The 25,527-nt window shown below is 34.1% G+C and overlaps 2 protein-coding genes across 7 annotated transcripts in view; both read left to right on the top strand.

The window, feature by feature from the left end:
• Window positions 1-25,527, top strand: part of LOC106124340 (guanine nucleotide exchange factor DBS) — a 73,421-nt gene that overhangs the window by 43,284 nt on the left and 4,610 nt on the right. For all 6 annotated transcript variants that reach the window (XM_013320893.1, XM_013320899.1, XM_013320897.1 and 3 more), the window contains exons 12-18: window positions 20,931-21,065; window positions 23,156-23,341; window positions 23,788-23,979; window positions 24,135-24,260; window positions 24,330-24,527; window positions 24,859-25,064; window positions 25,434-25,527. The exon at window positions 25,434-25,527 is cut by the window's right edge and continues 102 nt beyond it. In XM_013320893.1, the coding sequence (XP_013176347.1) occupies window positions 20,931-21,065; window positions 23,156-23,341; window positions 23,788-23,979; window positions 24,135-24,260; window positions 24,330-24,527; window positions 24,859-25,064; window positions 25,434-25,527 (1,137 nt within the window). The remainder of the gene's footprint in view (window positions 1-20,930; window positions 21,066-23,155; window positions 23,342-23,787; window positions 23,980-24,134; window positions 24,261-24,329; window positions 24,528-24,858; window positions 25,065-25,433) is intronic.
• LOC106124342 (uncharacterized) lies at window positions 22,440-23,095 on the top strand. Its single transcript, XM_013320901.1, has one exon. It carries the CDS (start codon window positions 22,440-22,442, stop codon window positions 22,986-22,988), a length of 549 nt encoding a protein of 182 aa, XP_013176355.1. The 3' UTR covers window positions 22,989-23,095.

Genomic DNA, 25,527 nt, shown 5'->3' with positions numbered 1-25,527 from the left:
CAACGGTGCGATTCTCGCGCAACTTCTTGCCTCGCACAGCCGCGTTGTGGAACGGTCTGTCCTCGGCGGCATTTCCAAACCAATACGACTTAGGGTCCTTCAAGAAGCGAGCCTATCACCACCTCAAAGGCCGGCAACGCATCTGCGGTTCCTCTGGTATTGTTGATGTCCATGGGCGTCGTTGAACACTTCGGTGTTCCCGCTGCTCGTTTGCCCCCTTCTGTTATAAAAAAAAAAAAAAAAAAAAAGGTCTGTGTTATAAGCGAAGAACAAAGAAAAATTTTACAAAGTATTTTACTTCTTTTTAACATTTTAATATATGTTAATATTGTTCAATATTGCGTATTCTATACATATAAATACAATGTTTATCCTTTCAAACAGAGAGCTTTCTTTAACATTATGACCTCGCTTTACCGTGATTACATTTTAAAACAACATAATAACGTTTTTACAAGTATATAACTGCGACGACCTAGTTTTTCTGTATACTTACGTATTCAAAAAAACACTTACTGAACACAATATTTTGAATAACAAAACTAACAGAATTGTATATTGACTAAGTACCTATATAGTCACATTTTATTAACAGAACGTGTCAAAGCTGAGGCCATAGTACTTTAGATAAAGCCGGTGAATATGCGTTTAGTATGACAACTGACGACTCAATATGATGTAAGGCCCTTTATCAAGTTTTGTAACTGTTATGCTCTTATATGCAAATTGACTTTATAATTGCCCAATTATATTCATAGTTTTGAGGTGAATTTTATTATAATGTATTCATGGTTGCAACACAGAAGATAAAACAAAGATCGATTTATTTCCACGGATATGAAGCATATATTTTTTATACGTATAAATCACATGGCATAAGTATACTCTGATATTAAGTTCAAGTAGCCAATAACTGTCAGATTTATATATAAAATAAAACATTTATATTCAGACACCTTGATGCAAAACATATAGTTGCTTAAACTAAATCGTTAAGGTGGTCTACTTTCCATTTCGCAAGCGTCGAAACAAATTCCCTAACGACGGGTACTTAGTGCAAATCGAAAGTTGTAGAAGAGAACTTAACTTGAAGCAAAGATATGACCTTCATCTCTTACGTCGTTGTTAAATGTTTATTTGTTAGTGGCCGCGGACTTTTTCAAACCACAGATTATTTAAATTTTTACGTATAGGTGATTAAAATCGTCCTATTAATCTATTATTTAGAAGGCATGCGGTACTTTACATGTAAGTGGAACAACGACTGATAACAATGCAACAAATTATAGAGTATTAACTTTATTAAAACTTATCTTTACTGTAAGTCTATGTGACGGCTTTTCTTATCAGCCTCCGTTCCACATTCCCAAAACAGGTTCATTGACACATCAAGCTTTGCACTTAGCACATTTTACTGAATCTCAATTGTCAAACACACGTATAAAGTAAAGTAGATCGTAAAGCTTCGATGAACACCTCCGTGTTCCCGTTGATCTTTTCCTCCTTATATTTAAAAAAAATACTTTGGAACAGATCTATGAATATGTGTTGACCAATTTTTGCTTTACACTAGCGATAGTAGAAACTTTCAAAAGATTACCAACATTTTGTAATAAGATTATTAACATAGCAAAGACGGATTGGCTGTAATAAATAAACAAGCGGCCAGCGCCAATCAAACCGATTAACTTATTCAAAATAATTACCCGTAAGATATCATTTGCACGCTATTAAACGGACCAGGAACTTCTAAATGGAAGTATTAAATAACTTAGTATACACGGAGCGTCGGTGGTTCAGGGGTCAAGTACTTGACTTGCAATCTGCAGGTCCTGGATTGTTGTGTATTTCGATTTCCGATTTACATATGTACATTAATCTGAAGTTCTTACGGTGAAGTAAAACATTGTGATGCAACCTGCACATATCTGAGAAGAAATTGAAAGATATGTGTGAAGTCAACCAACCTGCGCAAAAAAAAAGCGCGGTGGACTATAGCCTAGTCACCCTTAACTTAGGTTATTCTCCGAGCCCCTTGGTGGGGACGTATAGTGAGCTGATGATGATGATACACGTAACATTATTATTAAAGAAATATCTTATATTATATAGTCTGAGAATCGGCTATTATCTATTTTTTATTCCTTCGCGCAGGCGATATCTAGTGACGTACAAAATACTAACAGATATAGCTCATAAAAAAACTTTACGCAAGGCATAGTGAAGGTTTTGTGGGTAAAACATGTGGTATATTATGCGAACAAGCTTTCACAAGGAAAAGGAACACATAAGTAGAAGTGATCAGGAAAAAAGATTAACGGATGACTGTCTACTGACTTGTAAATCAATTTTTATTAATAAAATTAATTTATTCATAACTCAATTTGTTATATGATAATACTAAAAGATTTATTTGAAAGGAAGCAAAATTAATTAATCCTCCGTTTTTAATTTTATCTCAATTTATTTTTATTTCGCCTTAAAATATTTGTGTAGTCACGAACGAAACCGTTTTCAATCACGCTATATTAAATGTACGAAAAAATAGTTTTAGTTTTAAAATGTTAGTGATTAGGCCAATTTGCTTGTAACGACCAGAAAACACGAACTAATAGCAACGCGTAAAAACTCTTTTCATCAATATTTTGACTGGAAATTATAGAAGGAGGCAAGAATGGTTTTTTAAACAGAGAATACAAGAACCAACAGTAACTGTCTATTTAAAGTTTCAGTTATTATTGTCCAAAACTTGTCCTTTAGTTCGAAAATCCTGAAAATCCTTTGTCTCACGTCCGCTTAGAGTCGTTTTTTTTTTTGCTTTTGTAAAATAAAATATTTTTGTTGTGCGCATATACTGAAAAATGGACATTTATTTCAAAATGTGTCTTTTTTTAATCGCAATAGATGTTGATGTTGTTTTTTTATATTTTGTGTAAAATACACTATTGTGCATTCGGTACGCTTTTCATATGAATGAAGGAATGACCGAATTTTGACAATAGCCGAGAAATTGAGGTCTGTTAAGAAGTCTCTTTAAAACAAGAATCCTTAGCATTATCGTATATTAATGTTCATCTATGTACAGTAAGCTGCATAAATTTTTATACATTTGTAAAGATTAATAAACTTGTATACGCCCTCGTTAAAAAAAATGTTTCTAACTATAAATACTTGTTATTGTCGAAGACTAGCTTACGTATTTTTGAAACCGAAGATGTATACAAGTTTTTGAGGTTTTGTAACTGTTTACATATTTATGCAGCTGACTGTACACTGCTGCATACATTCTTATTTCGGTTACTATGCAGAATCTTTGCAAGTCGCAGTTTAATACCTATATAACTCGTAGGGCTCTTTGCACGAGGCTTCCGTGGAAAAAACGCGCCTTGAAAAGACGCCTTTCCTCATTCGGCTTTATGCAGTGTCGCGTACAATGGCTCTCGTTTCACAATACAAGGGGATAGTGAAACTTTACACGGTTTTTTTTACTTGGCTCATTCGCCTTTGTTTAGGCGAGTGGTATATGGGAACCATTTTGCCCGCATAGCGTTGAACTTTTACCTTATTGTTCCATAATTAGCTGATACTTGGGCATGTTCGATGTTACAAGTATGTCATTAACATCTTACTTCTTACTAATATTGTAAATGCGAATGTTCGGATGGATGGATGTTTGTTTGAAGGTATCTCCGTAACGGCTGAAGGAATTTTAATGAAATTTGGCTTAGATGTAGAAAATTGTCTGGAAGAATAGATAGAGTACTTATTGTGTTTTATAATTCTGCGTGGACGGAGTTGCGAGCGATAGCTAGTGGTTTCTATTACTTACAATTTTTGTAGTATAGCTAATATTAATGCATTTAAGTTGTAAAAACTTACATAAAAGTATCAAATTATTTAATATTCTGAAGTTACTTTTAACTTATCTTTGTCACTAGTCACTTCCGACATTTAGTACAGGCAACTAAATATAATTTATATATTTTTGATTACATAATGTGATATTATCTTACGATAACTTACCTAACATTATTAAATAACGGTATAACTGTCAAAAGTTGAAATTAATCAAATTATCTTTTTTTTTGTTAAATGGATCTTTCATCTACGAGCAATTTCTCATTTTGTACTTGTCTGTATATTTTACTTGATGCCAAGATGTAGGTTAATTACATATATCACCTTGAAGTAGTTAAAATAAATTACTATTTTAGTTTTGAAAAATTACAATTGTAGGCCTTGTGAGAATTGTAAAGATTGGTGGTACACAACTGTATGAAACACTAGCTGTCGTCTACGACTCCGTTCGTACGGAATTAAATAAAATTACATATTTATAATATTACTAAATTTACAAAGTCTTAAAACAATGTAATAAAACCACATTTATTTTTGTAATATCGCGGTAACTTGACGTCACAAATATACCTTGTTTCCATTACAAATTTAAGACACAAAAAAATATATCGATCAGTCCGGAAACAATTATAAAACTATCCTAATGTTTTATCTAATTATGATGGTTGCCTTAACAATTCCAAGCTCCTTAGTTACCCACTTGATGTAATTAAATTGGTCCCCTTTATTGAAGGGTCACCTTTGTTATAATTGTCAATTGCTGACAAAGACTCGTGGCGACTAAACTTTGATAAACAGATAAAAAGAGATAAGAAATTATGTACCGCTTCTTAATTACTCTTCCACAACTTTTATTCCATCAGCAAATGTATATAAAATAGTCAAACATTACTATTATTTAATTATGTCGACGTACTTTGTGATTCGTTACTATTATTTGCCTTGAAGGGACATCAACTGTGATTTTAAATTGGCTGAACGCCAGACGCTTCCATTGAAACTCAGCTTGGTTTTCACTTTCGTCAGTAAAACATAGAAAATTTTTATTTCAAACCTTGAAATAGAATTACTGGAAGTACCTTTTAAAGTTACACAATAATGTTGTTAAAACATTAGAGAACATAAACAAAAGTATCAATATGATAGTGAAACTACTTCCTTCCGCTAAATATGTCACAAACGTGTCCAACACGTTTCGGTTCGCTGATTTGATTAACCGATAAAATTCGTAAATCGAACCTGTGTCGTTGTGTTGCCCGCAACCGTCCGCTTCCATCCAAACGGTACCCGACGTCGTCGTTTTCCGATTTCTAACAACCACATTAACATATGTCGGCCGGCCTTTCACATCGCATTGGATAACTCACGCGAATTTATATACCCACTGATCTTAACATGTCTCTCATCTTTTCAATTTGACACACGAATCAAAGCTGTAATTCACTACAGTTTACTGTCTTTTATCGCGTAAACATATTTAATCCTCGGCAGTTCTGAAACCACAACACAACGCCATTCTGCATTATACCGACCAATTCGGAGTTAACTGTTAAAATATATTGAATTCGCTATAATACTTTGTTAGGAAGTGACTTTGAATTTCTTTTATTCTTAAATACGTATTGATATAGACGTTAAATATTTTCTCTTTATTATATCTTATCGTATTTGTTTCTAATATTTAACCGATACGGTTAACTTAGCATACTTGTGTCATTATTTGACAATCGTAATTATCTTTTATTTTTAAAATAAAATAAGAAAGCCGAATGTGTTGGCAACATAGCGAATAATGTTTTCAAGTTCATCACATTCTACGAGATTCTTCTAGAAGCAACAAACAACGTAGTGCTTGTTGTAATTGATAACGCATGTTGAAGATGCATCTTAAGTGGGTGCTTAGGATATAGCTATGTACTGATTATTTCCATTTCCGTGAATTAGTAAATGACATAAATAGTTTCAAGTATTACGATTTACAGTTATTTAATTTTTCGTTAATGAAAAGTTTAATAGAATCCAATATAAATTAGACATAGATTTTTTGAACAGCAAACTACGCGAGGGTCAGAATACGATACCTTCAAAATACATGAAGGCGAATATTGATTTCATTATTATATATTTTAGGATCAAACTCATTACCTAACATCACACGAAATACGGCCATAAGGAAAGCACGCCACAATTATTCCGATAACTTAACCAGCAAAGTTTTCCTTAATCAGTTCACGTTGACCATTCTAACAACGCGTTCATATGCATAGCTTTGTGTGATTTTTGTGATTTAAATTGTTACCTATGATGACTATAAAGTGTATTGTGAAGTGTGCTTATAATAGAAATAAACAACTTTTGTGTTGTGTTGCAGTTCAGTGCACATTGTGTTTCTTGTTACCTGTTTTTGTTACTTGACTTGTTAAGTTCAATGTATGTAAGTTAGGCTTTACGACTAAAATATTGTACATAAAGTATTACGCTTGTAATGCTCAAAAGTTTCTTGATAAATAAGGAAGATATTCGCAACTACTTTTTGTATCTCCCGTCTCTAATTTGATTATAGTTTAATATAACTTTCTAACGTTAAAAATATATTCAATGGATATATTTGAATGTTATATAAAATCAATGATGTACATATTTAAAGCAAAATTAGACGAATTTGGATAAGACCTTCCTATTGGGTATCCGGCGAGCCTAACGAACAAAGAGCTATTTAACTCCGAGTAGCGATAACTGACTGTTTGTTCTGCAAACGTTACCTGTCGTTAACTAATGTTCTCACTACTCTATTAGTTAAACAATTCTTAAAACAATGCTTCTGATTTCTCACATAACCAAGTCCTACGTTTTTTTTTTAAGATAAACGTAATCGAGAATGTGAAGCATAATAGAGAAATAACTTACTAATCAAAATAAACAGACATTTTATTATTTTTACCGAAGTGAGTAGATATAATTAATTAAAATTTTCACTTACCTAAGTTAAACTGTTTCTGCTGCGTGAACTAAATTGTTCGAAATAAAAATGGCCTCTTATGTGAAGGTTTTAACATCCTACTCTAAAAAAGTTCTTGTTTTAAGTCAAGACCAGATTCTGTGATAGATATACAATGTACTGACCGAGGTCAGTATATCCTAAAAGAATATGTTATTAATCTTACTAATATTATAAATGCTAATGTTTGGATGCATGGACGTTTGTTAGAAGGTATTTCAGGATCGGCTCAACGGATTTTGATGAAATTTGGCACAGATGTAGAACATAGTTTAGATGAACATATAGGCTTATTAAGTTCATATTTAATTCCGCACGGACAGAGCCGTGGGCGACGGCTAATGTTAAGTTTAACAAATAGTAGGTCTTTTTTTGTCGCTTTGTGGACTTGAGCAAATCTTTAAAAAGTGTTAATAATCATTGATTATTATGTATAAAGATCCTCAGATTATATCCAAAATAAAAGTCCATACAATTTTAAACAATATGAATCAGTTGTAATTTACGTCATTTAATCCCTTTTTATTGCTAAATGTGTATATTTCGTGTACGTAATGAAAAAACCAAATATATTCAAGTCAAAACCACTTGAATGAATTGAATCAAACAAACAATTGACATTGCAACGCGTAATCATACTTATTGTGTTTTATAATAATCCTATATTTATATGTCTTCTACTATATTATATTAAAACTCTTATCTCATATATTTATTATTATTTATATGTTGTTGCCCGCGACTACGTCTGCGCGGAATTGTAATAAAAACTTAATTAGTAACCTACGTGTTCTTCCAGAAAATGTTTGACATGTATGGCAAATTACAGCAAGATCCATGCAGCCGTTCTGGAGATATCTTCTAACAAACATCCATCTAAACTTTCTCATTTATAATTTTAGTAAGAATTTAAAGAAAGAACCTTACTAAGGTTCTTTAAATAACAAGAGAATATAACTTAAGGTACAGAATTTTTGACTATGGCCTAGATACCCCTTACTTAGGGCAGGCTCTCAGATCCTCAGTAGGGAAGTATAGTGAGCTGATGATGCACAGAGCTTTTAAATTGCTATAATAGTTGAATCAATATAAACATTTAAAGTTAGAAAGAGAGAAGAGTGATTCATTACTCGTTTGTATAAATTGCCCCTTATGCTATAAACAAGCTCGAAAAGCTTGCTTGACCACGAGCCATCTGCAACAAAACTTGTTCTAAACATGTGGTCTGTGGTCACTCCGGTCTTTAAGTTTTCCATTGAAGCACCCATTATTATAAAACAACATGTCGTTTTCATTATAACACTTAATTTCTTCTAGAAATTTGCATAAAAGAAAATACAGTAGTGCTGTAACTTTATTATTCAATATTGAATTGTATTATATGAAGATTGATGTAAAATAAATACCAAAATCCGCAAAAATTACTTTATAAAATCATTTTTTTAGTTGTATGTAAAAGCAATATTTTGTTATCTAAGCTATAATCAAATTACGCGAATTCCGTAATTTTAATTATTAGACTCAACAAAACATAGTATGCTTTAGTATACATTCTGAACGTAGAATTTTAAACAGCCATGACCTTTAACAACGCAATTTCATTGGAACTACGGAGAATGCCAACCTAGGTGTCGATTATTAATATTATAAAATGTACATAACATAGCATAACAACTGTAGTTATAAATTAATTTATTTTATAGTACTCTCTGACTTAAAAATTACTCTAACTTGTCTTTTTATTTGTGAGTATTTGTTAAATAAATCTATTTTGTTACTTACAAGCTGTCGTGTCGCCCGCGACACTGTCTGGGCAGAGATAAAAAAAAACTAAATGAGTCTATTTTCAACATCTATGCCAAAATTCAGCAAGATCTATTTGACAGTTCTAGAGATACCTTCTTACAAACATCCAACCATCCATCTAAACATTCGCATTTATAATATTAGTAAGATTAGTTACTTAATTAATTCCCCATATAGCAACGATGTCCTTAACACTTTGCTTGTATTGAAATGATACTTTGGTAACAATATGTTTTGCCAATTTATAAAACAATTGTATTGTTTATCTTTAATAAATGTTATCTGTCATTTTATCATCTGATCCCCCTTCTTCCTCCATGTGTCATGATCGAGGACATTGTGGTGCCATCGTGTTGCGGGAACTGCATCTGACTCATCATCAATTTTTATCATTACAATGACTCGTCTGTCTGCAATGATACTAAACTATAAATATAAATACATCCTGTATTCCACTCGAAGATATTGAATAATTGCCTCTAAGCATTCCTTTGTTATTCCGACTCTGGTTTTAAACAGTAACCAAATCATCCTTTGGTAACCACAAACCACTAAACTTAACTATTTTTATTGCAAAGACAAACCACACTTGGAATTTGCATCACAAATGGTTAAGACATCTTCACCACAATCTTCAATATCATAGAGAAAAATGATTATAAATTAAGGGTGTTCATAAGAAAGCAACCATTAGAGATAAAAACCTTTATAAAAAGTTCTAGGTAAAGAAAATTGTTAAAATCTATGGAAGATGAATTTAAAAACTCCGTAAATTAGTGAAAATTCACGTAAATATCATACATATTTTATATAGTACTCAGTTCTTATAAGTCATTTTATCCGCTCTAGTTTTTGCACGATCTCAATTTATATAAAGAAATTCAAATTACTCTAACGACCTGGTTATCGATTTCTTCAGTTAATAGTTATGTTCATCAATCACACGAGACATATATTTCCCTTGTAACGTACTTGTTTCACTTTTCAATGCTGAAATTGTTGTATAACTTGTCAAGATATTAAATAGTTCGACATCTGAGTGTCCGATGTCTCTATCTTCAGTACCAGAATAATAAATTATTCAAACTTTCGTGAGACATTATACTAAACTGATATATAAACACGGCTAAACACTCACGTATATTCGTCCGGTGGCGGCACCGACTAGTTTCGAGCCCATCGGGGGCCCTTCATCAGGATGAGTGGTTCACTCGTGAGCGACGGGCCGCGTCCGCGAAATAATACCAGTACCACTCATCCTGATGAAGGGCCCCCGATGGGCTCGAAACAAGTCAGTGCCGCCACCGGACGTAAATACGTGAGTGTTTAGCCGTGTTTATATATCACCAGAATAATAGATTAATAACATAACATAAACAGATAACAAATAATACATTGATTAAATCTGCAGAAAATTAATCTAAAACATACAATCGGAATGTAGTAACCGCAGTAAAACATGTTTAATGTTTTAATAGTACATTTGTTATATTTTTACGTGAGAACTCAAACCACTAGTTCTTTTGAAAGTAACACGATTCTTGAGAAACGTCACTGAGTAGCGTCTTTTATCGCAAACTTTGCTTCGACGAAATTGGATCTTGTTATGTTTGAACTGTTGCAATTCTTGGAATTCACACCGATTTTACACGCTACATTAGCAGTAAGACTTAATTTATATTAAGTACAAATTCCTTCCAATGAAATATGTTAATGCGTTGAAGTTGTGGGAACTTATGCATGTATGTAATTACGATATTATTTGAACAAATGCTTATGAAGCATTAACTCTTAAACATGTCAAGCATAGCAAGCGTGGCAAATAAATTACAATTTATGATGTTAGTCCGCATTTTGTCGCAAACCAAATCTAACATCATCAGATCCGTGATAAATTAGATATGAAACGATTGGTTAAACCTACTTAAGTTTATGTTACAAGATTACTTAACGCGAAATAAATAGCTTGACTTCTCGTCTCCTTGAACATCTGCAATTCTTCAAGTTTTTTTTTTACTTATTAAGCTTTCTAGTAAACTTTACATTGATGTTATGAAAGGCGGTCGTATTCTCAGTGCATCTGACAGGCCCTCGATCCACTTTTCATCTACGTGACCCACGTCCTGATGCCTTGGTGCTATTAAGGCCTGTCGAGTCGGGTACTAATTTCATTTATGGTCATTTAGCACAGCTTGGTACATGTCCATCCGCACACTGCCGGCAAGAAATACTACTAGGCCAATAAATACTTGTGCTACACAAGTCAATAGCTACTAGTATTTCATTCATGGTTATAAGTTTAAGATCTTATTAAAATGATAAATACGAATGTTTGGATAGATGGATAGTTCTTTCTTTGATCGTATATCCGAAACAGCTCAACGGATCTTTATGAAATTTGGTACAGATGAAACACATAGTATGAAAAAACATAAAGGCTTACTTATTAAGTTATTTTTTAATCTTTAAGCTATTACAATATCTTCTATGAAATATATTCATCTATTTTGAAGCCTAAAGTAGTAGACAAATCAAGTTATACAATTTGTTCATACTTTGCTTTTTAAATTATTAATTAATTTTTACAAATAATTTATCATATACATAGCTTCTATGGTAAACTTTGAATACGTTTTCAAATAACAAATTTAGTTAGTAATTGACTTTCTCTACATGATTGCTGGTAATGACTAGGTCTAACAGTAACATATCATTACATTCTGTAATACACATACGGGGAAAGAGAAACCGAGAAAATTATTGATGCATAAATGGGCGGTGTTGTTTAAGGAAGTACGTCCCCTGACTACAGACACGACCACAACAGTAACTTATTAGAAGGATAATTATATTTGAAAGATTCGCTGATAATAAATATATTAAACTCAGTAAAAGTTAGCGTGGGTATTGTTATACTCGATAGTTAAACGAGCCGTTTACATTTGAATCGAAATTGAAAATTACAATCGTGTTATCGTGTGGCCGAAACTTCGTCTGCAAAGCAAAACCTAATAAAAAAAATAGCCTATGTTAGTGATATTGTAGCTTTTTAATGACAAATGTTTTTTTTTAAATCGATCTAGTACTTTTTGAGTTTTATTCATTACATACAAACACAAATATTTCCTCTTTATAATATTACGTTATGATAACTCAGTCATCAATTAAGTGAATGCACAATATAATGTCGCGACGGCCTGGGTCAAGGGTCAGACATATCTCGATGCATTCTCTACACCAAGATATCATGATATAATACTTCCGACCGTAAACATATATTTAGCTTCGTATACAATGAAAAAATGCTGTAATAATTTAATGATATAAGATATCATATAGATGGAGTAAACAACGTCGGAGTTACCCGATGAATATTTTGATAGCCTTGTTCACATCTGATACTTGGTAATGAGTAATGATTTTAGTATAGTTTTCGTTCTCACGCATCATCAGTCTAATGGGCCATTACGAAATAATTATTGATGCTGTAAATAGTTTTGAGTTACATAATTTAAACAATAATTATAGGTCGTGTTAAAACGAAGGGAAAACGGGGTTATCTTGACAGCGATGCATAAATAATTCTACTCAACTGATTTCCTGTTGATTTCCATTTTGAAGGTCGTTGTGAATGTTTCCGCAGGCGACCAGTTTCCGAATTTCTACAGCGGTGTGCCACATCACGTGCCATTTGGACAATACCGGTTTTTCAGATTTTAGGGTTGTCAAATGCTCTAGAAAATCCAACGAAATGTCACAATAAAAAACTGTTAAAATTTAAAATATCTCTAAGGGATCCTGATATTATCATCGTCAAAAAGGTCTAGGGTTAAGCATCAGTCGATAAATTTCCCTTAGTGAAAATAAGTTGTTAACATTTATACGCAGGTATGGGCGAAGATAAGAGGTCTGCCCTCCCAAGAGAGAAAGCCTATGTCAAAGTGTACGAGAAATTTAAGTAAGCCTCAGGTATTTTACCTTTAGGGTTTTAAATAGTATAGGGTTACCGTGGGCTGGTTTCCCATTCATACTTTCATTTTTTTTCCAAATCATATCATAAAGGTTATTTTGACAGCCCTGGTCGTGCGTGATCGCGGCCCGCGTAAATTCGCCTTAAAACGGTACAGCCATTGCGACCATCCGGGTCAACGCAATTAATTCCACGGGCGGCCTCATCTCTCGATGCCCGCTATAAACACACTTCAATCACCAATACAAAAACTATTGCTTTTATAATCATAAAATGATAATAAATGACCTCGAAGCCCAGTACTTAGAGTGCATTATTTACTTACGGGTCATGGACTTCATATCCAGTAAAGCGCCATACTCATTCGTTCAATCACTTTTCGACAAATGAGATTTTGGTGATGAACTAGTCTATTTATTACAATAAATCATCATCATCAGCTCACTATACGTCCCCACAGTGGGGCTCAGAGCCTACCCTAAGTTAACGGTGATTAGGCCATAGTCAACCACGCTAGCCAAGTGCGGGTTGGTTGACTTCACACATATGTGCAGGTTGCATCACGATGTTTTCCTTCACCGTAAGAACGTCGGATAAATGTACATATGTAAATCGGAAATCGAAATACACATTGGTACATGACGGGATTCAAACCCAGGTCCTGCAGATTGCAAGTCAAGTCACCCGTGAGCCACCGACGCTCTTTTGACGCTCGATTACAATATTATATAATAACTACCTTTATATAATTTAATACTTACTTGAAAAATAAAGCATAATATCGAATTAAATAGAACGGATATATGTTTACATACAATGTTTTAGGATAACAAAATTGCGACGTAATGGCAAAACCTCGGTCGGTGCCGGATGCTCTATTCTGTTACAAGTCGTTATCTCGCGCTCCAAATTCTACCGAATAATGCATTTGTATAGGATTTTATACATTACACGATTAATATACTACTATCCAATAAACATATCTATTCGTTTAAAAAAAATAGCAATTGCCTCTAATAATCTTTAGGGCTTATAAAGCGTAATCAATAATTTTGCTAATTCGATATGCTAAATAGCCTTGAATTTTGGTATTTCTCACTATGGTCTTCATAATCAACAGATGCATAGAGCACTAATTAGTCTTATTATCATGTTGCCGGAAGATATACTTTGGCTTGTTCAGCAAATAAAAGTTTCTGTATTAACACAATATGTATACTCAGCTCTAATTAATTAGTTCACAAATAGACTTATCTAAAACGGACAGTAAATTGTATAGTACAAAAAGTGCAGCGATGAAGTTCGATCGTTTAAGTCAATAAAGTGCAATGAACTGTCTTATAACAAACCACAATCCTAAAATGACGTCAATAGATGTCTCCGAAGCGAACAGTGAAAGTGTAGTGCTACGGAATGCCAACAAACAAGATGAAGCTTCGGAAACAAGTATAAACACAAAACAAACAATAACGAAAAGGGTATCCAGTTACCAGATGGGTTGGGTTCAAGTCTTGGAGGAATTGGCATGGAAAATAAATGTAAGTGATTCGTTTTGTCTAAACTTTCATTGAACTTCAACTATTCCGTACAAGGGTATAGCTTGACCTATGTCAGCTTTCACTCTCCCTAGAAGATCTGCCTAAGTCGATAGCTAACTATCTTGTATGGATTCCCCGTGTGTAGTTAAATTTAAACCAATGAATTAGTTTTATTTTAATAGAGTTTTATAAAAGTTTTCTATAGCTTAAATTTGTTTAAACTTACTTTGACAATTGAGTCTAATTTACCGTTTAAAAAAGATTTTCCGTGTTTTAAAATCTTGAACACGGATTAAAGAAACGATCATGTTATTTTAAGACTACTAATAAATTACACAATTAACCCAAATATGTAACATCAGCAACTATTTTTAATTTCCCGGCAACAACGCCTACATGTAACATATTACGTAAATAAACAAAATGTATTGTTACTTATAAGTATAAACAAATTAAATGAGTCACGGTAAAGGCAAGTTATAAGAATTTGTAACTCCCAACGCTCTTTAAATCAATGCCACAATTTAAATAATTTCTCTTGTATATTATTACGCTTCGGATCTAAATTTCTCTTACAAAATAACCTTAAGATGGTATGTATATGTCTTTATGAACTGTTTCTCCAGTCTACGTTATTACATTCCCAGGAATATTTTGATGCCAAAATGGTTTCAAAATAATTAAAAAAAAACGTAGAATGATATAAATTAATAATTGCCTTTGGAATTAATGGAGGCGAATAAAAGAAGGCTACGTAACTATTATGACATTTTTATAGAATCCAAATATTATTTTTAATTCCACGACACTTAATTTATTCGTAACCTGACAGTGATATCAAACTTCCTCATCTTAAAAACCTAATAGGTATTAATTATATTGTCAAATCGACACACTTTCCTGTCTATCTGTAATATATAAATATTAAGAAATCGTTGCCCTTCTCCATAAAATATAATGTTACGCAAACAAAACACATGGCTTACTATGACACCGAATTGTTGCTTAGCGCATAACATATTCACAGGAAAAAAATAATATAAATATAATTATTAAGCAACACAGTACAATAGAAATTGACACATGATTTTTGTAATCTGTTTGTTGTAATGTTTATTCTGTGAAATTATTGAAGATATACGTATAAATGAATCACTTTTAAGTGCTATATATTTTTTTATTGCGACTTATTACAAGTAAGCTTAATTTCTAAAGGCTTCTTCTTCTTCTTCTTAATTTAAATACATAGTTAAAGGAATTTTAATAACCTTTCATCTACTACTGAATTATAATATTGTCTTTATGTTATATACATTTTATATTTTTGGATGTCTACCACGAATATTAGTTTTCTAAAAAAATTATCGAAGGAAAATTCCAAAAACTTATGCAAACATTCCGTGGGCATGGCGACTAAACAGATAATTTAAATGATGTTCTACATTTTAATTTCGAGGGCATTTGAGAAATTTACCTTTTCACTTCACATGTTTTTCTTTTCCGGTTATGTTATTTCACATTCTTATCTTCATTTTTAAACATATACATAATAGTGCTTCTATTTCTAACTGATTAGTTCACACATATTTCTTATGTTATATTTTAAAAATGCGAATATAATTAATCTTTTGCATCTTTCAAAATCAAAATCCTTTCTTCTAAATCTTTACTTCCTTCCACAAAAGATTATTCAAACATTCAACAAATTACGTGCAATTTTATAATCTTACTAGCTGTCGTCCGCGACACCGTCCGCGCAGATTATAAAATAAAATAAAGTATTCTATGTGTTCTTCCAGACTAGATGTATGCCAAATTTCATCGTGATCTGTTCAGCTGTTCTTGAGATACGTTCAAACAAACATCCATCCATCTAAACATTCGCATTTATAATATTAATAAGAATTAAGATTTATGTTTTTGTCTTTGGCTTCACTAACGATTCGAAGTTTATTAACCGTAACTGGGTAATCAAATTCCCGTAACCAGTATAACCTTGCTAGTATAAAACCCATATAACCTGTGCCTATAACGGTCGTAACGGGAGTCCCGGTTTCAAATTCAGTTACGCAACTGTTCTTCCTGTTTTTACTTCGAGGTCATTTGTCACATCTCTCATAGTTCACACACTTATGACTTCTTTGTTTTCCTGCAATACATTTCAATTGGTATCAATATTAATTTAACCATTGTTACTTATAGAAGCATTATAATGTTATTTATCCGTTACTGGGTCGGAAGTTGCTTTCTATTTTTTTGTTCTTAAGAAATGAATATTCGTTGAAATCTATTTAGAAATCGCAAATGTCTTTAAACCTTATATATAAATACTTAAGAAAATAATTAAGTATTCTTTCTTGAAAAGTAACTTCAAAAGTTTAAACTTAAGTACTCATAGTAATAATAACTTAACAAGTAAGGTTTAAGAATCCATGGGAATATTTTAAAATCCCTGTCTCGCCATTTTTCTAGTGCAGCTGTTTACTTTTACTTTTTTTAACCGAACAAAAAATGTCTTCCGCCAGTGTTGACGAAACAGGTAGGCGCATATCCTGTTTTTGCGAAAGCCTTCCATCTTGTTTTTAAAATGCTCGCTTCAACCCTTTTTGGACAAAATCTTTATCTCAGTTTTGCTAAAATAATTCACACGATATTTTAGGAATTTCACATTTACAAATAAACAATGAATATAAAACTTATAAACGGTGGTAAAACGATAAAGACATTAATAATATTTATGACTAGCTCTCGCCCGCGACTCCGTCCGCTCGGATTTATAAAAAAAATATTGGTCGCAACGTAATGTGATATAAAGCCTAAAGTCTTCCTCTTTAAATGGACTATGCAACAAAAAAGTTTTTCAAATCGCACCAGTAGTTTCAGACATTAGCGCATTTAAACGAAAAAACTCTTCCGCTTTATCATATTAGTATAGATTAAACGAACTAATCATAATCATATATCTAAATTTAAAAAAATCTTATTATTTTCAAACTAAAAAAATAGTACTTAGGCGGTAGATATAAACTAAAAAGTCATTTTTTATTGCCATTAAAAATTGACTAATTACCTATAGGTATTATAACTAGAATAGACGTACTAGAAATACGATAGGTATGGTTCAACTCGTGCCACCACTAGAGTCGTATCTTTCATAACCCTTTCAACTTAAACCCTCTACTTACTACTTGTATGAGTACAAAAACAACGCTTCAAAAACCTTTCGTCATTCTTGTGAGCAATATTAAAAATGCGTAACCAATTTTCTACCGAGTATTCGATTTTTGTAATGACTTGACATAACCTACTAACATTATGAGCGATCAAATAAGTTTTTGTTTTATGTTAATTAATCACGTAATGTTTAAAGTTGCATATGGAAACTGTCACAAAATGTCATGACAAGATTACAAATCAACCCATCTGATGAAAAGAGTTATTTCTTTTATAAAATATAACTTTTTTGTGTTGACCAACTGCTATATGAAAATTCTTCACCGTGATTTTAAATCTTCACCGCTTTTCGTCTTGCCATAAAATCCGTTTGACTTAAGAACAAAGAATGACCGTATACAAATCATTGCCAAAATGATTGCTTGTTAATTGAGATAACAAGAGACTTTGCTGTACTCTTACGTTAATACAAAGAATCGCCAAACTGTAAGGCGGTAATTTGATTAAACATTTCAAGTGGAATGTCTGCAAGGGTCATGGATTAATTCAGTATAATGTTATTCAATTACAGTATGTCAAATTAATCTGTAATATTTCGTTATTTGTCATTGTTCAGAACTTCATACATATATACTTCTTTATTTTAGACTTTCAAAGGTATAATCTTGATTAATCCTAAAAAGGAATGGCTTCATGGAATGTGAATGAACTTAATCGGTCTGATCGGATAAACTTAACGTTGCTATACATTTTTTGACGTTTATGTTGTTCTGTTACTCCGTTTAATAATATTGTCACATGTAAATTCCAATGATACTGGTTTACTATAATTAGCTGATATTTATTACGAATGACTACTTTCCAAGTATTATTTCAAATATCAATTGACAACTTTATGTACATTTTCCTCTATTCTCATGAACCTAAAGTTACAAAAAGGTTGAACCATCGCACTGGCGTAGCACGTGCTTCGGTTCATGCCCGCCTGGTACTTGGAACAATGGAGCGCACAGATGTTTCTAAGAAAATACACAAAAAATGTTTGAGAATAAAGGCCTTCTTTAACTTGGACAGCCGAGATCAATGCCATTGAATTTAAACATGAAGCTAGTCTAACTACGAAGCCGGCAGGTGTGCTCTACTACTACAGACGCATGTAAATACACACACATAACGCCTAGGGTTGTAGTTATGTTACACACATTTGCCCTTAACTACAGATGCAATATACAAAACGAATGTTGCTCTACTACCAAATTCGCAATTAATTTCACATCGATGTTGTCAAAATTTGATAAGCATTTAACAGTTTTCTTCGTAACCAGTCTTATTTATTTATTTTCCATTAGAATAAAAATAAAATTATAATGCGATTAATATTAAATGAGTATATTGCATTTTACATAAATTACGTGTTTACTTATAATGCAAAATTGTAACATAGACCCTGATTCATTTTAATATTTCGTTCAAGTTTGCAATTTATTCCTAATGTCTTTAAATAGACTTCAGTTACAACGCTTATCTTTACACTGATCGAAGTAGAGCATTATGTACACCCGATCCGTAGTGGAGGCAACCACTTTTTTTTACTTAGTCAACGTATTCCCGCGTCCCCTTCGCATCCCGAGCGAGCTCAGCCCGTCAGTTCCTTATTCTTGCTCGTTTTTGACGGAGCACAACATGTACAGTGATTTCTTATCATTCATTAATCAAATTCATCAAATAATTCAAACAGTTAAAGTGTTAAAATGTTCAATTTTATGATAACGTTAAACCATCGTTTGCAATAAAGTTTTTTTGTAGAAATGGATGCAATAAACATTATGCTAAAAACTGGATACAAAATGGTGAAAGATTTTACAGAACAACATAAAGCTGTGAGTATTTAACTATATTTGTTTGGAGTGAATAAACTCAGTGATTGTTGTCGTATTTATAAAGAGCGGCCTTATCAATTCATGCGTTGATAATAGAGCTTTCGTACATTGTGTTATAACGTAATTGATTATAATATTAATAAATTTTCTATTCAAATTAATAATACGTTCGTCATTTATAGAAAATACTGACTGGCTACTATACCAGACTAACCGTGTGTAAAGTTTTAGAATTAAAAAGAAATTATCTATCAGTAAATAATTTGTAAATTGAACATTGCGGTATAATTATAGTAATAGTTATTACTACAAAATAAATAATAAATGCTTGTTGATCAAGCACAAATATGGTTAAAGAAATTTGAAGACCTCAAAGGTCTTTATGACTTATCATCAAAGAATAGTAAGTCAGTCATAAAACTGTTTTATAGTTTGATCTCATTAACCTAACAGAGCCTAGCGTGTTGGTAGCCCATAAAAACAGTATCTTTTAACGGAAAAATAACGGTCACATAACACATGAGGCACAACTACGAGCGGAGTAATAAATTATAATTTATAGCAACGCCAAAAGTACACAAAGAAATAGACAATCCAAAATGAAGACATAAATATCACGAAACTTTTAACTGTGGTAAAGCCCACTTTAACATCTTCGCACATCTTCGCTCGCGCGGTGAAATACCACGACCACACAGAAGACAGGCGTGAAGTGGAAGCAATTCCGCGTTTCGTCTGATGAGGTCTAATTTAGTCCTCTTTCCCTTCCCACCCTTTTTCTTATAATGAAAGAATGGGAAGTTCAAGTGGACTTTCCGGATGAGAGGATGCATGGAAAGGGAAAATATTTTCTCTCTGTGCATCCTTTCCTCCGTCGATTAAAGATAGGCAACGCATATGCAATTGCGTATGTCTATGGGCAACGGTCACTTCGCTATTTCAACGATTTCACGTGGTCGCTGGCTCGTTTGCCACCTTATGATATAAAAAAAAACTATCTACTATTCTTATTAGTTGCACGACGTGTAAAAATGTTCTAAAACCAATCTTTTCACTTTCTATTCAATGATTTAAATGGATTGTTAGTGATTGACATAATCAGTACCTATAATAAACTAAATCCCAATTGGCATTGTTTTTGCCGTTCCAAAATTAGATACAGATATGAAAGTGTGATAACACTATTTTGAAATGTCATAAATAGCAATAACTTATCAATTCTTTGTTTGGAAAGAAAGTAGACTACAAGAAAATCTTATCAATTGACATTAAATACAATTATTGTAACAGTAACTTTTTGAACAATAAATCTGTAATTGTTGAGTTATCAGCAATCAACTTACCAATATGGTTCAAATATAGCAGGCGAAAAAATTTGACAACATGGTAATTATTCTCACTGAGGTGTCGAGTGAAGCAGAAGTTAAGTTCTTAACTTGTTACCTACAGGTCCTGGTTCGAAACACGCCATGTACCAATTTGTGTTTCGATGTGCAGAAAGGACGGCCAGCGTCTTTTTTATTATAAAAACTAAGTCAAATTAAAATACCACGTGATTTAGCCTAGTCGCTGCTTATCTTTGGGTATCCTCTGAACCTCTCGGTGAAGACTACACAAGCTGAAGAATATGTTTGTATTTAGAAGCATTTTCGTACCGATACTTGAATGAAAATATTATATTAAGAAATATAATTGTATTGTTACAGATGGAAACATCAGGTGGGTCAGAGAGCTCCGGCGGCGAAGACGCGGAGGCGCGGCGAGCGCGGCGCGGGCACGTGCTGGCCGAGCTGCTGCAGACAGAGCGGATCTATGTTCAGGAACTTGGCTCCATACTGACTGTAAGTCATCTGATTAACCAAACCAGTTATTACTGACTTTTTCCGTGTCTTTACATTTTAGTTTTTTGGTAAACTTTACTGACGTCAAGTATGACCTCCTCTCACTGTAAAATACTAGTTAGTATGTTATTATATGACTTTGCTGCTTCAACTTGCTGCTGCGTTAATTTTGTCAACATGATAATTCTCACTTTTAATATGACAAAACACCATCCTGTATATATTTTTAATTTATTTTAATTGTTAATGAATTATTTGTTCAAATTGTAAGTATCTACTATAGATAATAACCTTGGAAGTAAAGTTGTTTGTACGTTAAGGTCTCAAAATTTCGTTTATTAACCCAAAAAGGAAACTGTTGTTAAATTGTTGTTGCCATATGGTATTAAAATAATATAGGTTTTTTAGGTCCCTATTATTATAATTGTAAGTTTTACAATGCCTGTTAATGCCAACGTAGATATTTATCTTCCCATAGAAAACCATCTTCACAGGCCATAAAAACAACCGTTACGTTACACATGATCGACTTCAATGATCGGATATCACCAAAGAGTTTGCGCTCTAAAAACTATATGTGCTGTTGTTTGTAAGTAGTGCGTGCTTCACACGCGTAAACACTACGGGTGCGATGAATAATGACAAAACGGGCTAGCACCGCAATATCTGGTGCCGGGGCCGCGTCGCACGCGACGGCGCAATGCCTCCATCAGCGGAACGCTATGCACTTTACATATTCGCCGACCACCGCACGGCACGGTCCCTCGCTCGCGTTATATAAATAAAACCATGAAATATGGAAAATACGATCTACATAAATCTTCCGCGAATCTCAGCGTTGGCACTTCGTATTCATGGTATTACAAGAAAAATGAAAACCCCTCGACGCGAAATAAACGCGGCCTCTCCAGAGCCGCATCGGCATCGACGCTCTTCAGTGACTACGCTAACCAGATGTCTCTTTTCGAAAACGAGAATCGTGCAAAAAACAAAAAGTGTAAAAAATCTGCAAGCGACGTTAACAAAAATACTAGGATAAAGTGCAAACCAAAAAATATTAAACCGGTAAACGCGGAACCATTTTTTGGAAATTTCTACTACGGGAAAACATTGCCCGGCTACGATTTCTTACAAAAGAGTGAAGACAAAATTACATATTTGCCAGACTCGGATATAATAACTCTCTCCGAGGTCACGGTGGAATCTTTAACAACTGCACCCACTATTATTGATATTCCAGAAGTCGTTAAAAATCCTATTTACGGATGTCCAGACTCTGACGTTCTTTTAGCAATACCTGAATCCTCTACAGAATCAAGTATATCCAAAGACTCTCAATTAAAATCTTCAAGCTGTACCGAACTAAGAAAAACAATGTGCAACAGCAAGGAAGCTGAAGATATTCTATTAAAAATTCTAAATGATTACAAAAGGATTATGAAAGAATGGAATCATACAATTAAGGATCATTATACAACTGTATCACATAAAAAAGGATCAACAATTTGTCGCAGAATCAACACCGATAATAACTTTCGAAGCATCAATTCAACAATGACGCGTAAACGCAAAAGAAGTTTAAAAGCTATGAACGATTCACATTACAAATATCCATATACTATTGGAAACTGCCAAAGATATGTAAGCCACGATCGTAGAAGAAGCCAAAAGATTAGAAGAACAAGTACTTTCAGTAATTGGACAAAATCTTTTAAAAATTTTAAAAGGAAGCTTATGAATAACATTGATACATCTTACGAATGTGAATGCTTAGAAAGTATTTATGCTGATTACGACAGACGTCTTCAAGAGTGGTGTGACACAATTAGCCAGTGCACGTCTCTTAGCTCGGTAAACTTTTATAGGATATCTTGTATCGTTTTGAATCGCGCTCATATATCCTTTACTATCCTAATAAAATAAGATTCACCTTTTCTGATAAATGAAAAAAAAATAAACTAAATACTAGTGCATCATTCAAAAAATCTAATCTATGTCAATTTTTTTATGGGGGTCGTTAAGTCGTCTCGTTCCCCCTAGCTTGATGGCTATAGGAGAATATTACGATATTAATGTAATTCTAATTGCAGGGCTATAAAGAAGAAATAGAAAAGCCGGAGAACCAACACGTCATACCTGCAGCACTAGCTGGACAGGCTAACGTACTCTTCGGCAACCTTCACGAGCTGTTCACATTCCACCAGGACATCTTCCTTAAAGATTTGGAAAAATCAATATCTGCTACGGAATTAGTTGCGCTGTGCTTTGTCGAAAAGGTGAGGAAATCTCATGTTCTATCTACTGATTTATTTTTTATAGCAAAGAGTAGTGTAACTTTCTTTGAAATGCATATTCATATGGACATAAGTATAAAGATTAGCAATACAAATTCTTCATTGTTGTAGCGTGAAAAAGATTATGAAAGTCAATGTCTGCAATTATTGCCAATCATGGATTTAATGACACTACGTGTAAAAATTCACACATTATTATACCGGCTACCGTTTTCCAAGAAAGGATTGTGGAATAAGACTGATTGGTATAGATCTAAAAAATTCAACTCTGAACTTCATCTTTGTACCTTGAGGCAAAACACATTTATGTGAGAATTTTCATAATAAACCTTCTCGGTGGTCATTCCCAAATGCGACTGGAGGTAGTCCCGTGATACCCCGACTACAACTATTATCTTTTTAACTAACTAGATGTGATGTTTTTGCAGAGGGAGACATTCTTCAGGCTGTACAGCTACTATTGCCAGAACATTCCGCGCTCGGAGCGGCTGCGCGAGGCGCTGGTCGACACCCACCTTTTTCTGCAGGCCTGTCAGCAGCGGCTAGGTCACAAGCTACCGCTGGCTGCCTACCTGCTCAAACCTGTGCAGAGGATCACCAAGTATCAGTTGTTACTTAAGGTAAACAGCAATTTTGTTCAAAAATCCTCGCATGAGTGTAACGTGTCTTGCCATATGCATCGAATAACAGTTGGAAGTAGGAAGTGGAAACCACAAGTTATAGAAGATATTTAAGCTTATTAACTAGCTTAACTTTCGATCATTTCGTTTTCCAGGACCTATTAAGGTACAGTGAATGCGGGTCAATGAGTGCTGGTCTACAACAAGCCTTAGACTGCATGCTGGTCGTGTTGAAATGTGTCAATGACTCCATGCACCAGATTGCCATCACCGGTGTACCGGTTAGTATTGCTCAGACACATTTATTATTAGTATTTTTAAACAAATATCTCATAGCAAGTTATCTGCAGGTGGATCTGAGCCAGCAAGGCGAGCTGCTGCTGCAGGGCTCGTTCCTGGTGGTGTCGGAGAACAAGCGCGACCTGCGGCTGCGCCTGCGTCCGCGTCGCCGCCACATCTTTCTCTACGAGAAGGCCATGCTCTTCTGCAAGCCTGCCGCCAAGAACAGTCACAACAAGGCCACCTATCACTTTAAACACGATTTACAGGTTAATTTTTACTTACATTCCTTTTGATGTCATGTTCATGCACAGTTTCTCGTTTCATAGATCGTCATTTGACTAGAATAGGACTTGATATTTTTTTTAAATCGGGTCTGCAACGCGAGGACTTAAAATTATACTATGAATAGAAGTCGCCCGCTACTCTGTCCGCGCGGAATAAGAAAAAATTGTAACCTATGTGTTCTTGTTCCACGTATATACCGATTTTATCCAGATCCATGCAGCTGTTTTGAAGATTAATTTTAACATCCTTCCATTCATCCAAACATTCCTATTTATAATATGATTTTATAAAAACGAGTTTGACGGTGTGCAGATGGCACAGATAGGTCTGACGGAGTCAGTGAAGGGAGACCCGCGCAAGTTCGAGGTGTGGCGTCAGGGGCGCGCGGAGGTGCACACGCTGACCGCGCCCGCGCCCGACGTGAAGCGCACCTGGGTGGAGCGCATCAAGCGCGTCCTGCTCGACCAGCTCAATGAGCTCAAGGGCGAGAAGGTGCGCCAGTACAGCGCGCAGCACAGGTAACACCAGCCAAACCACATACATCTCCTCCTACCAAAACATTTTTACTTACCTACATACAGCTAAATTACAAATGGTGAGGGACAATTACTCCTCAAAAACTTTCCTATGACAACTCAGAACAATGCCGATAACTTAGAATCAAGTTATCGGCAGAGAAAAAGGTAGAGGAGGCGAAGCAGGGATTTTGAGATTTACTTGAGCGTAGAATTCAAACATATTTGCACCTTGTACCGAATCAAGTCCTTCGTATAGGGTCGCGAGTTTATGAAGCTGATCAAAATACGAATTAAAATGTTCAAATTACCAATTGAAGGGCATGCAGAGATATTTGTAGTACAATGCTGTATGAACAACAATGTTATCAGGACGTTGATCCAGACGAGCTCGTGGGAAGCGGGCGCGCTGGCGGCGGTGCGCGCGCCGGGTGTGGGCGGGGCGGTGGGCGTGGCCGGGGGCGGG

This window comes from Papilio xuthus, unplaced genomic scaffold, assembly GCF_000836235.2.
Source record: "Papilio xuthus unplaced genomic scaffold, Pxut_1.1 DF825946.1, whole genome shotgun sequence".
Classification (NCBI taxonomy): domain Eukaryota; kingdom Metazoa; phylum Arthropoda; class Insecta; order Lepidoptera; family Papilionidae; genus Papilio; species Papilio xuthus.
Note: the sequence above shows the minus strand (reverse complement) of the source record. Positions and strands in the feature narration are given on the sequence as shown.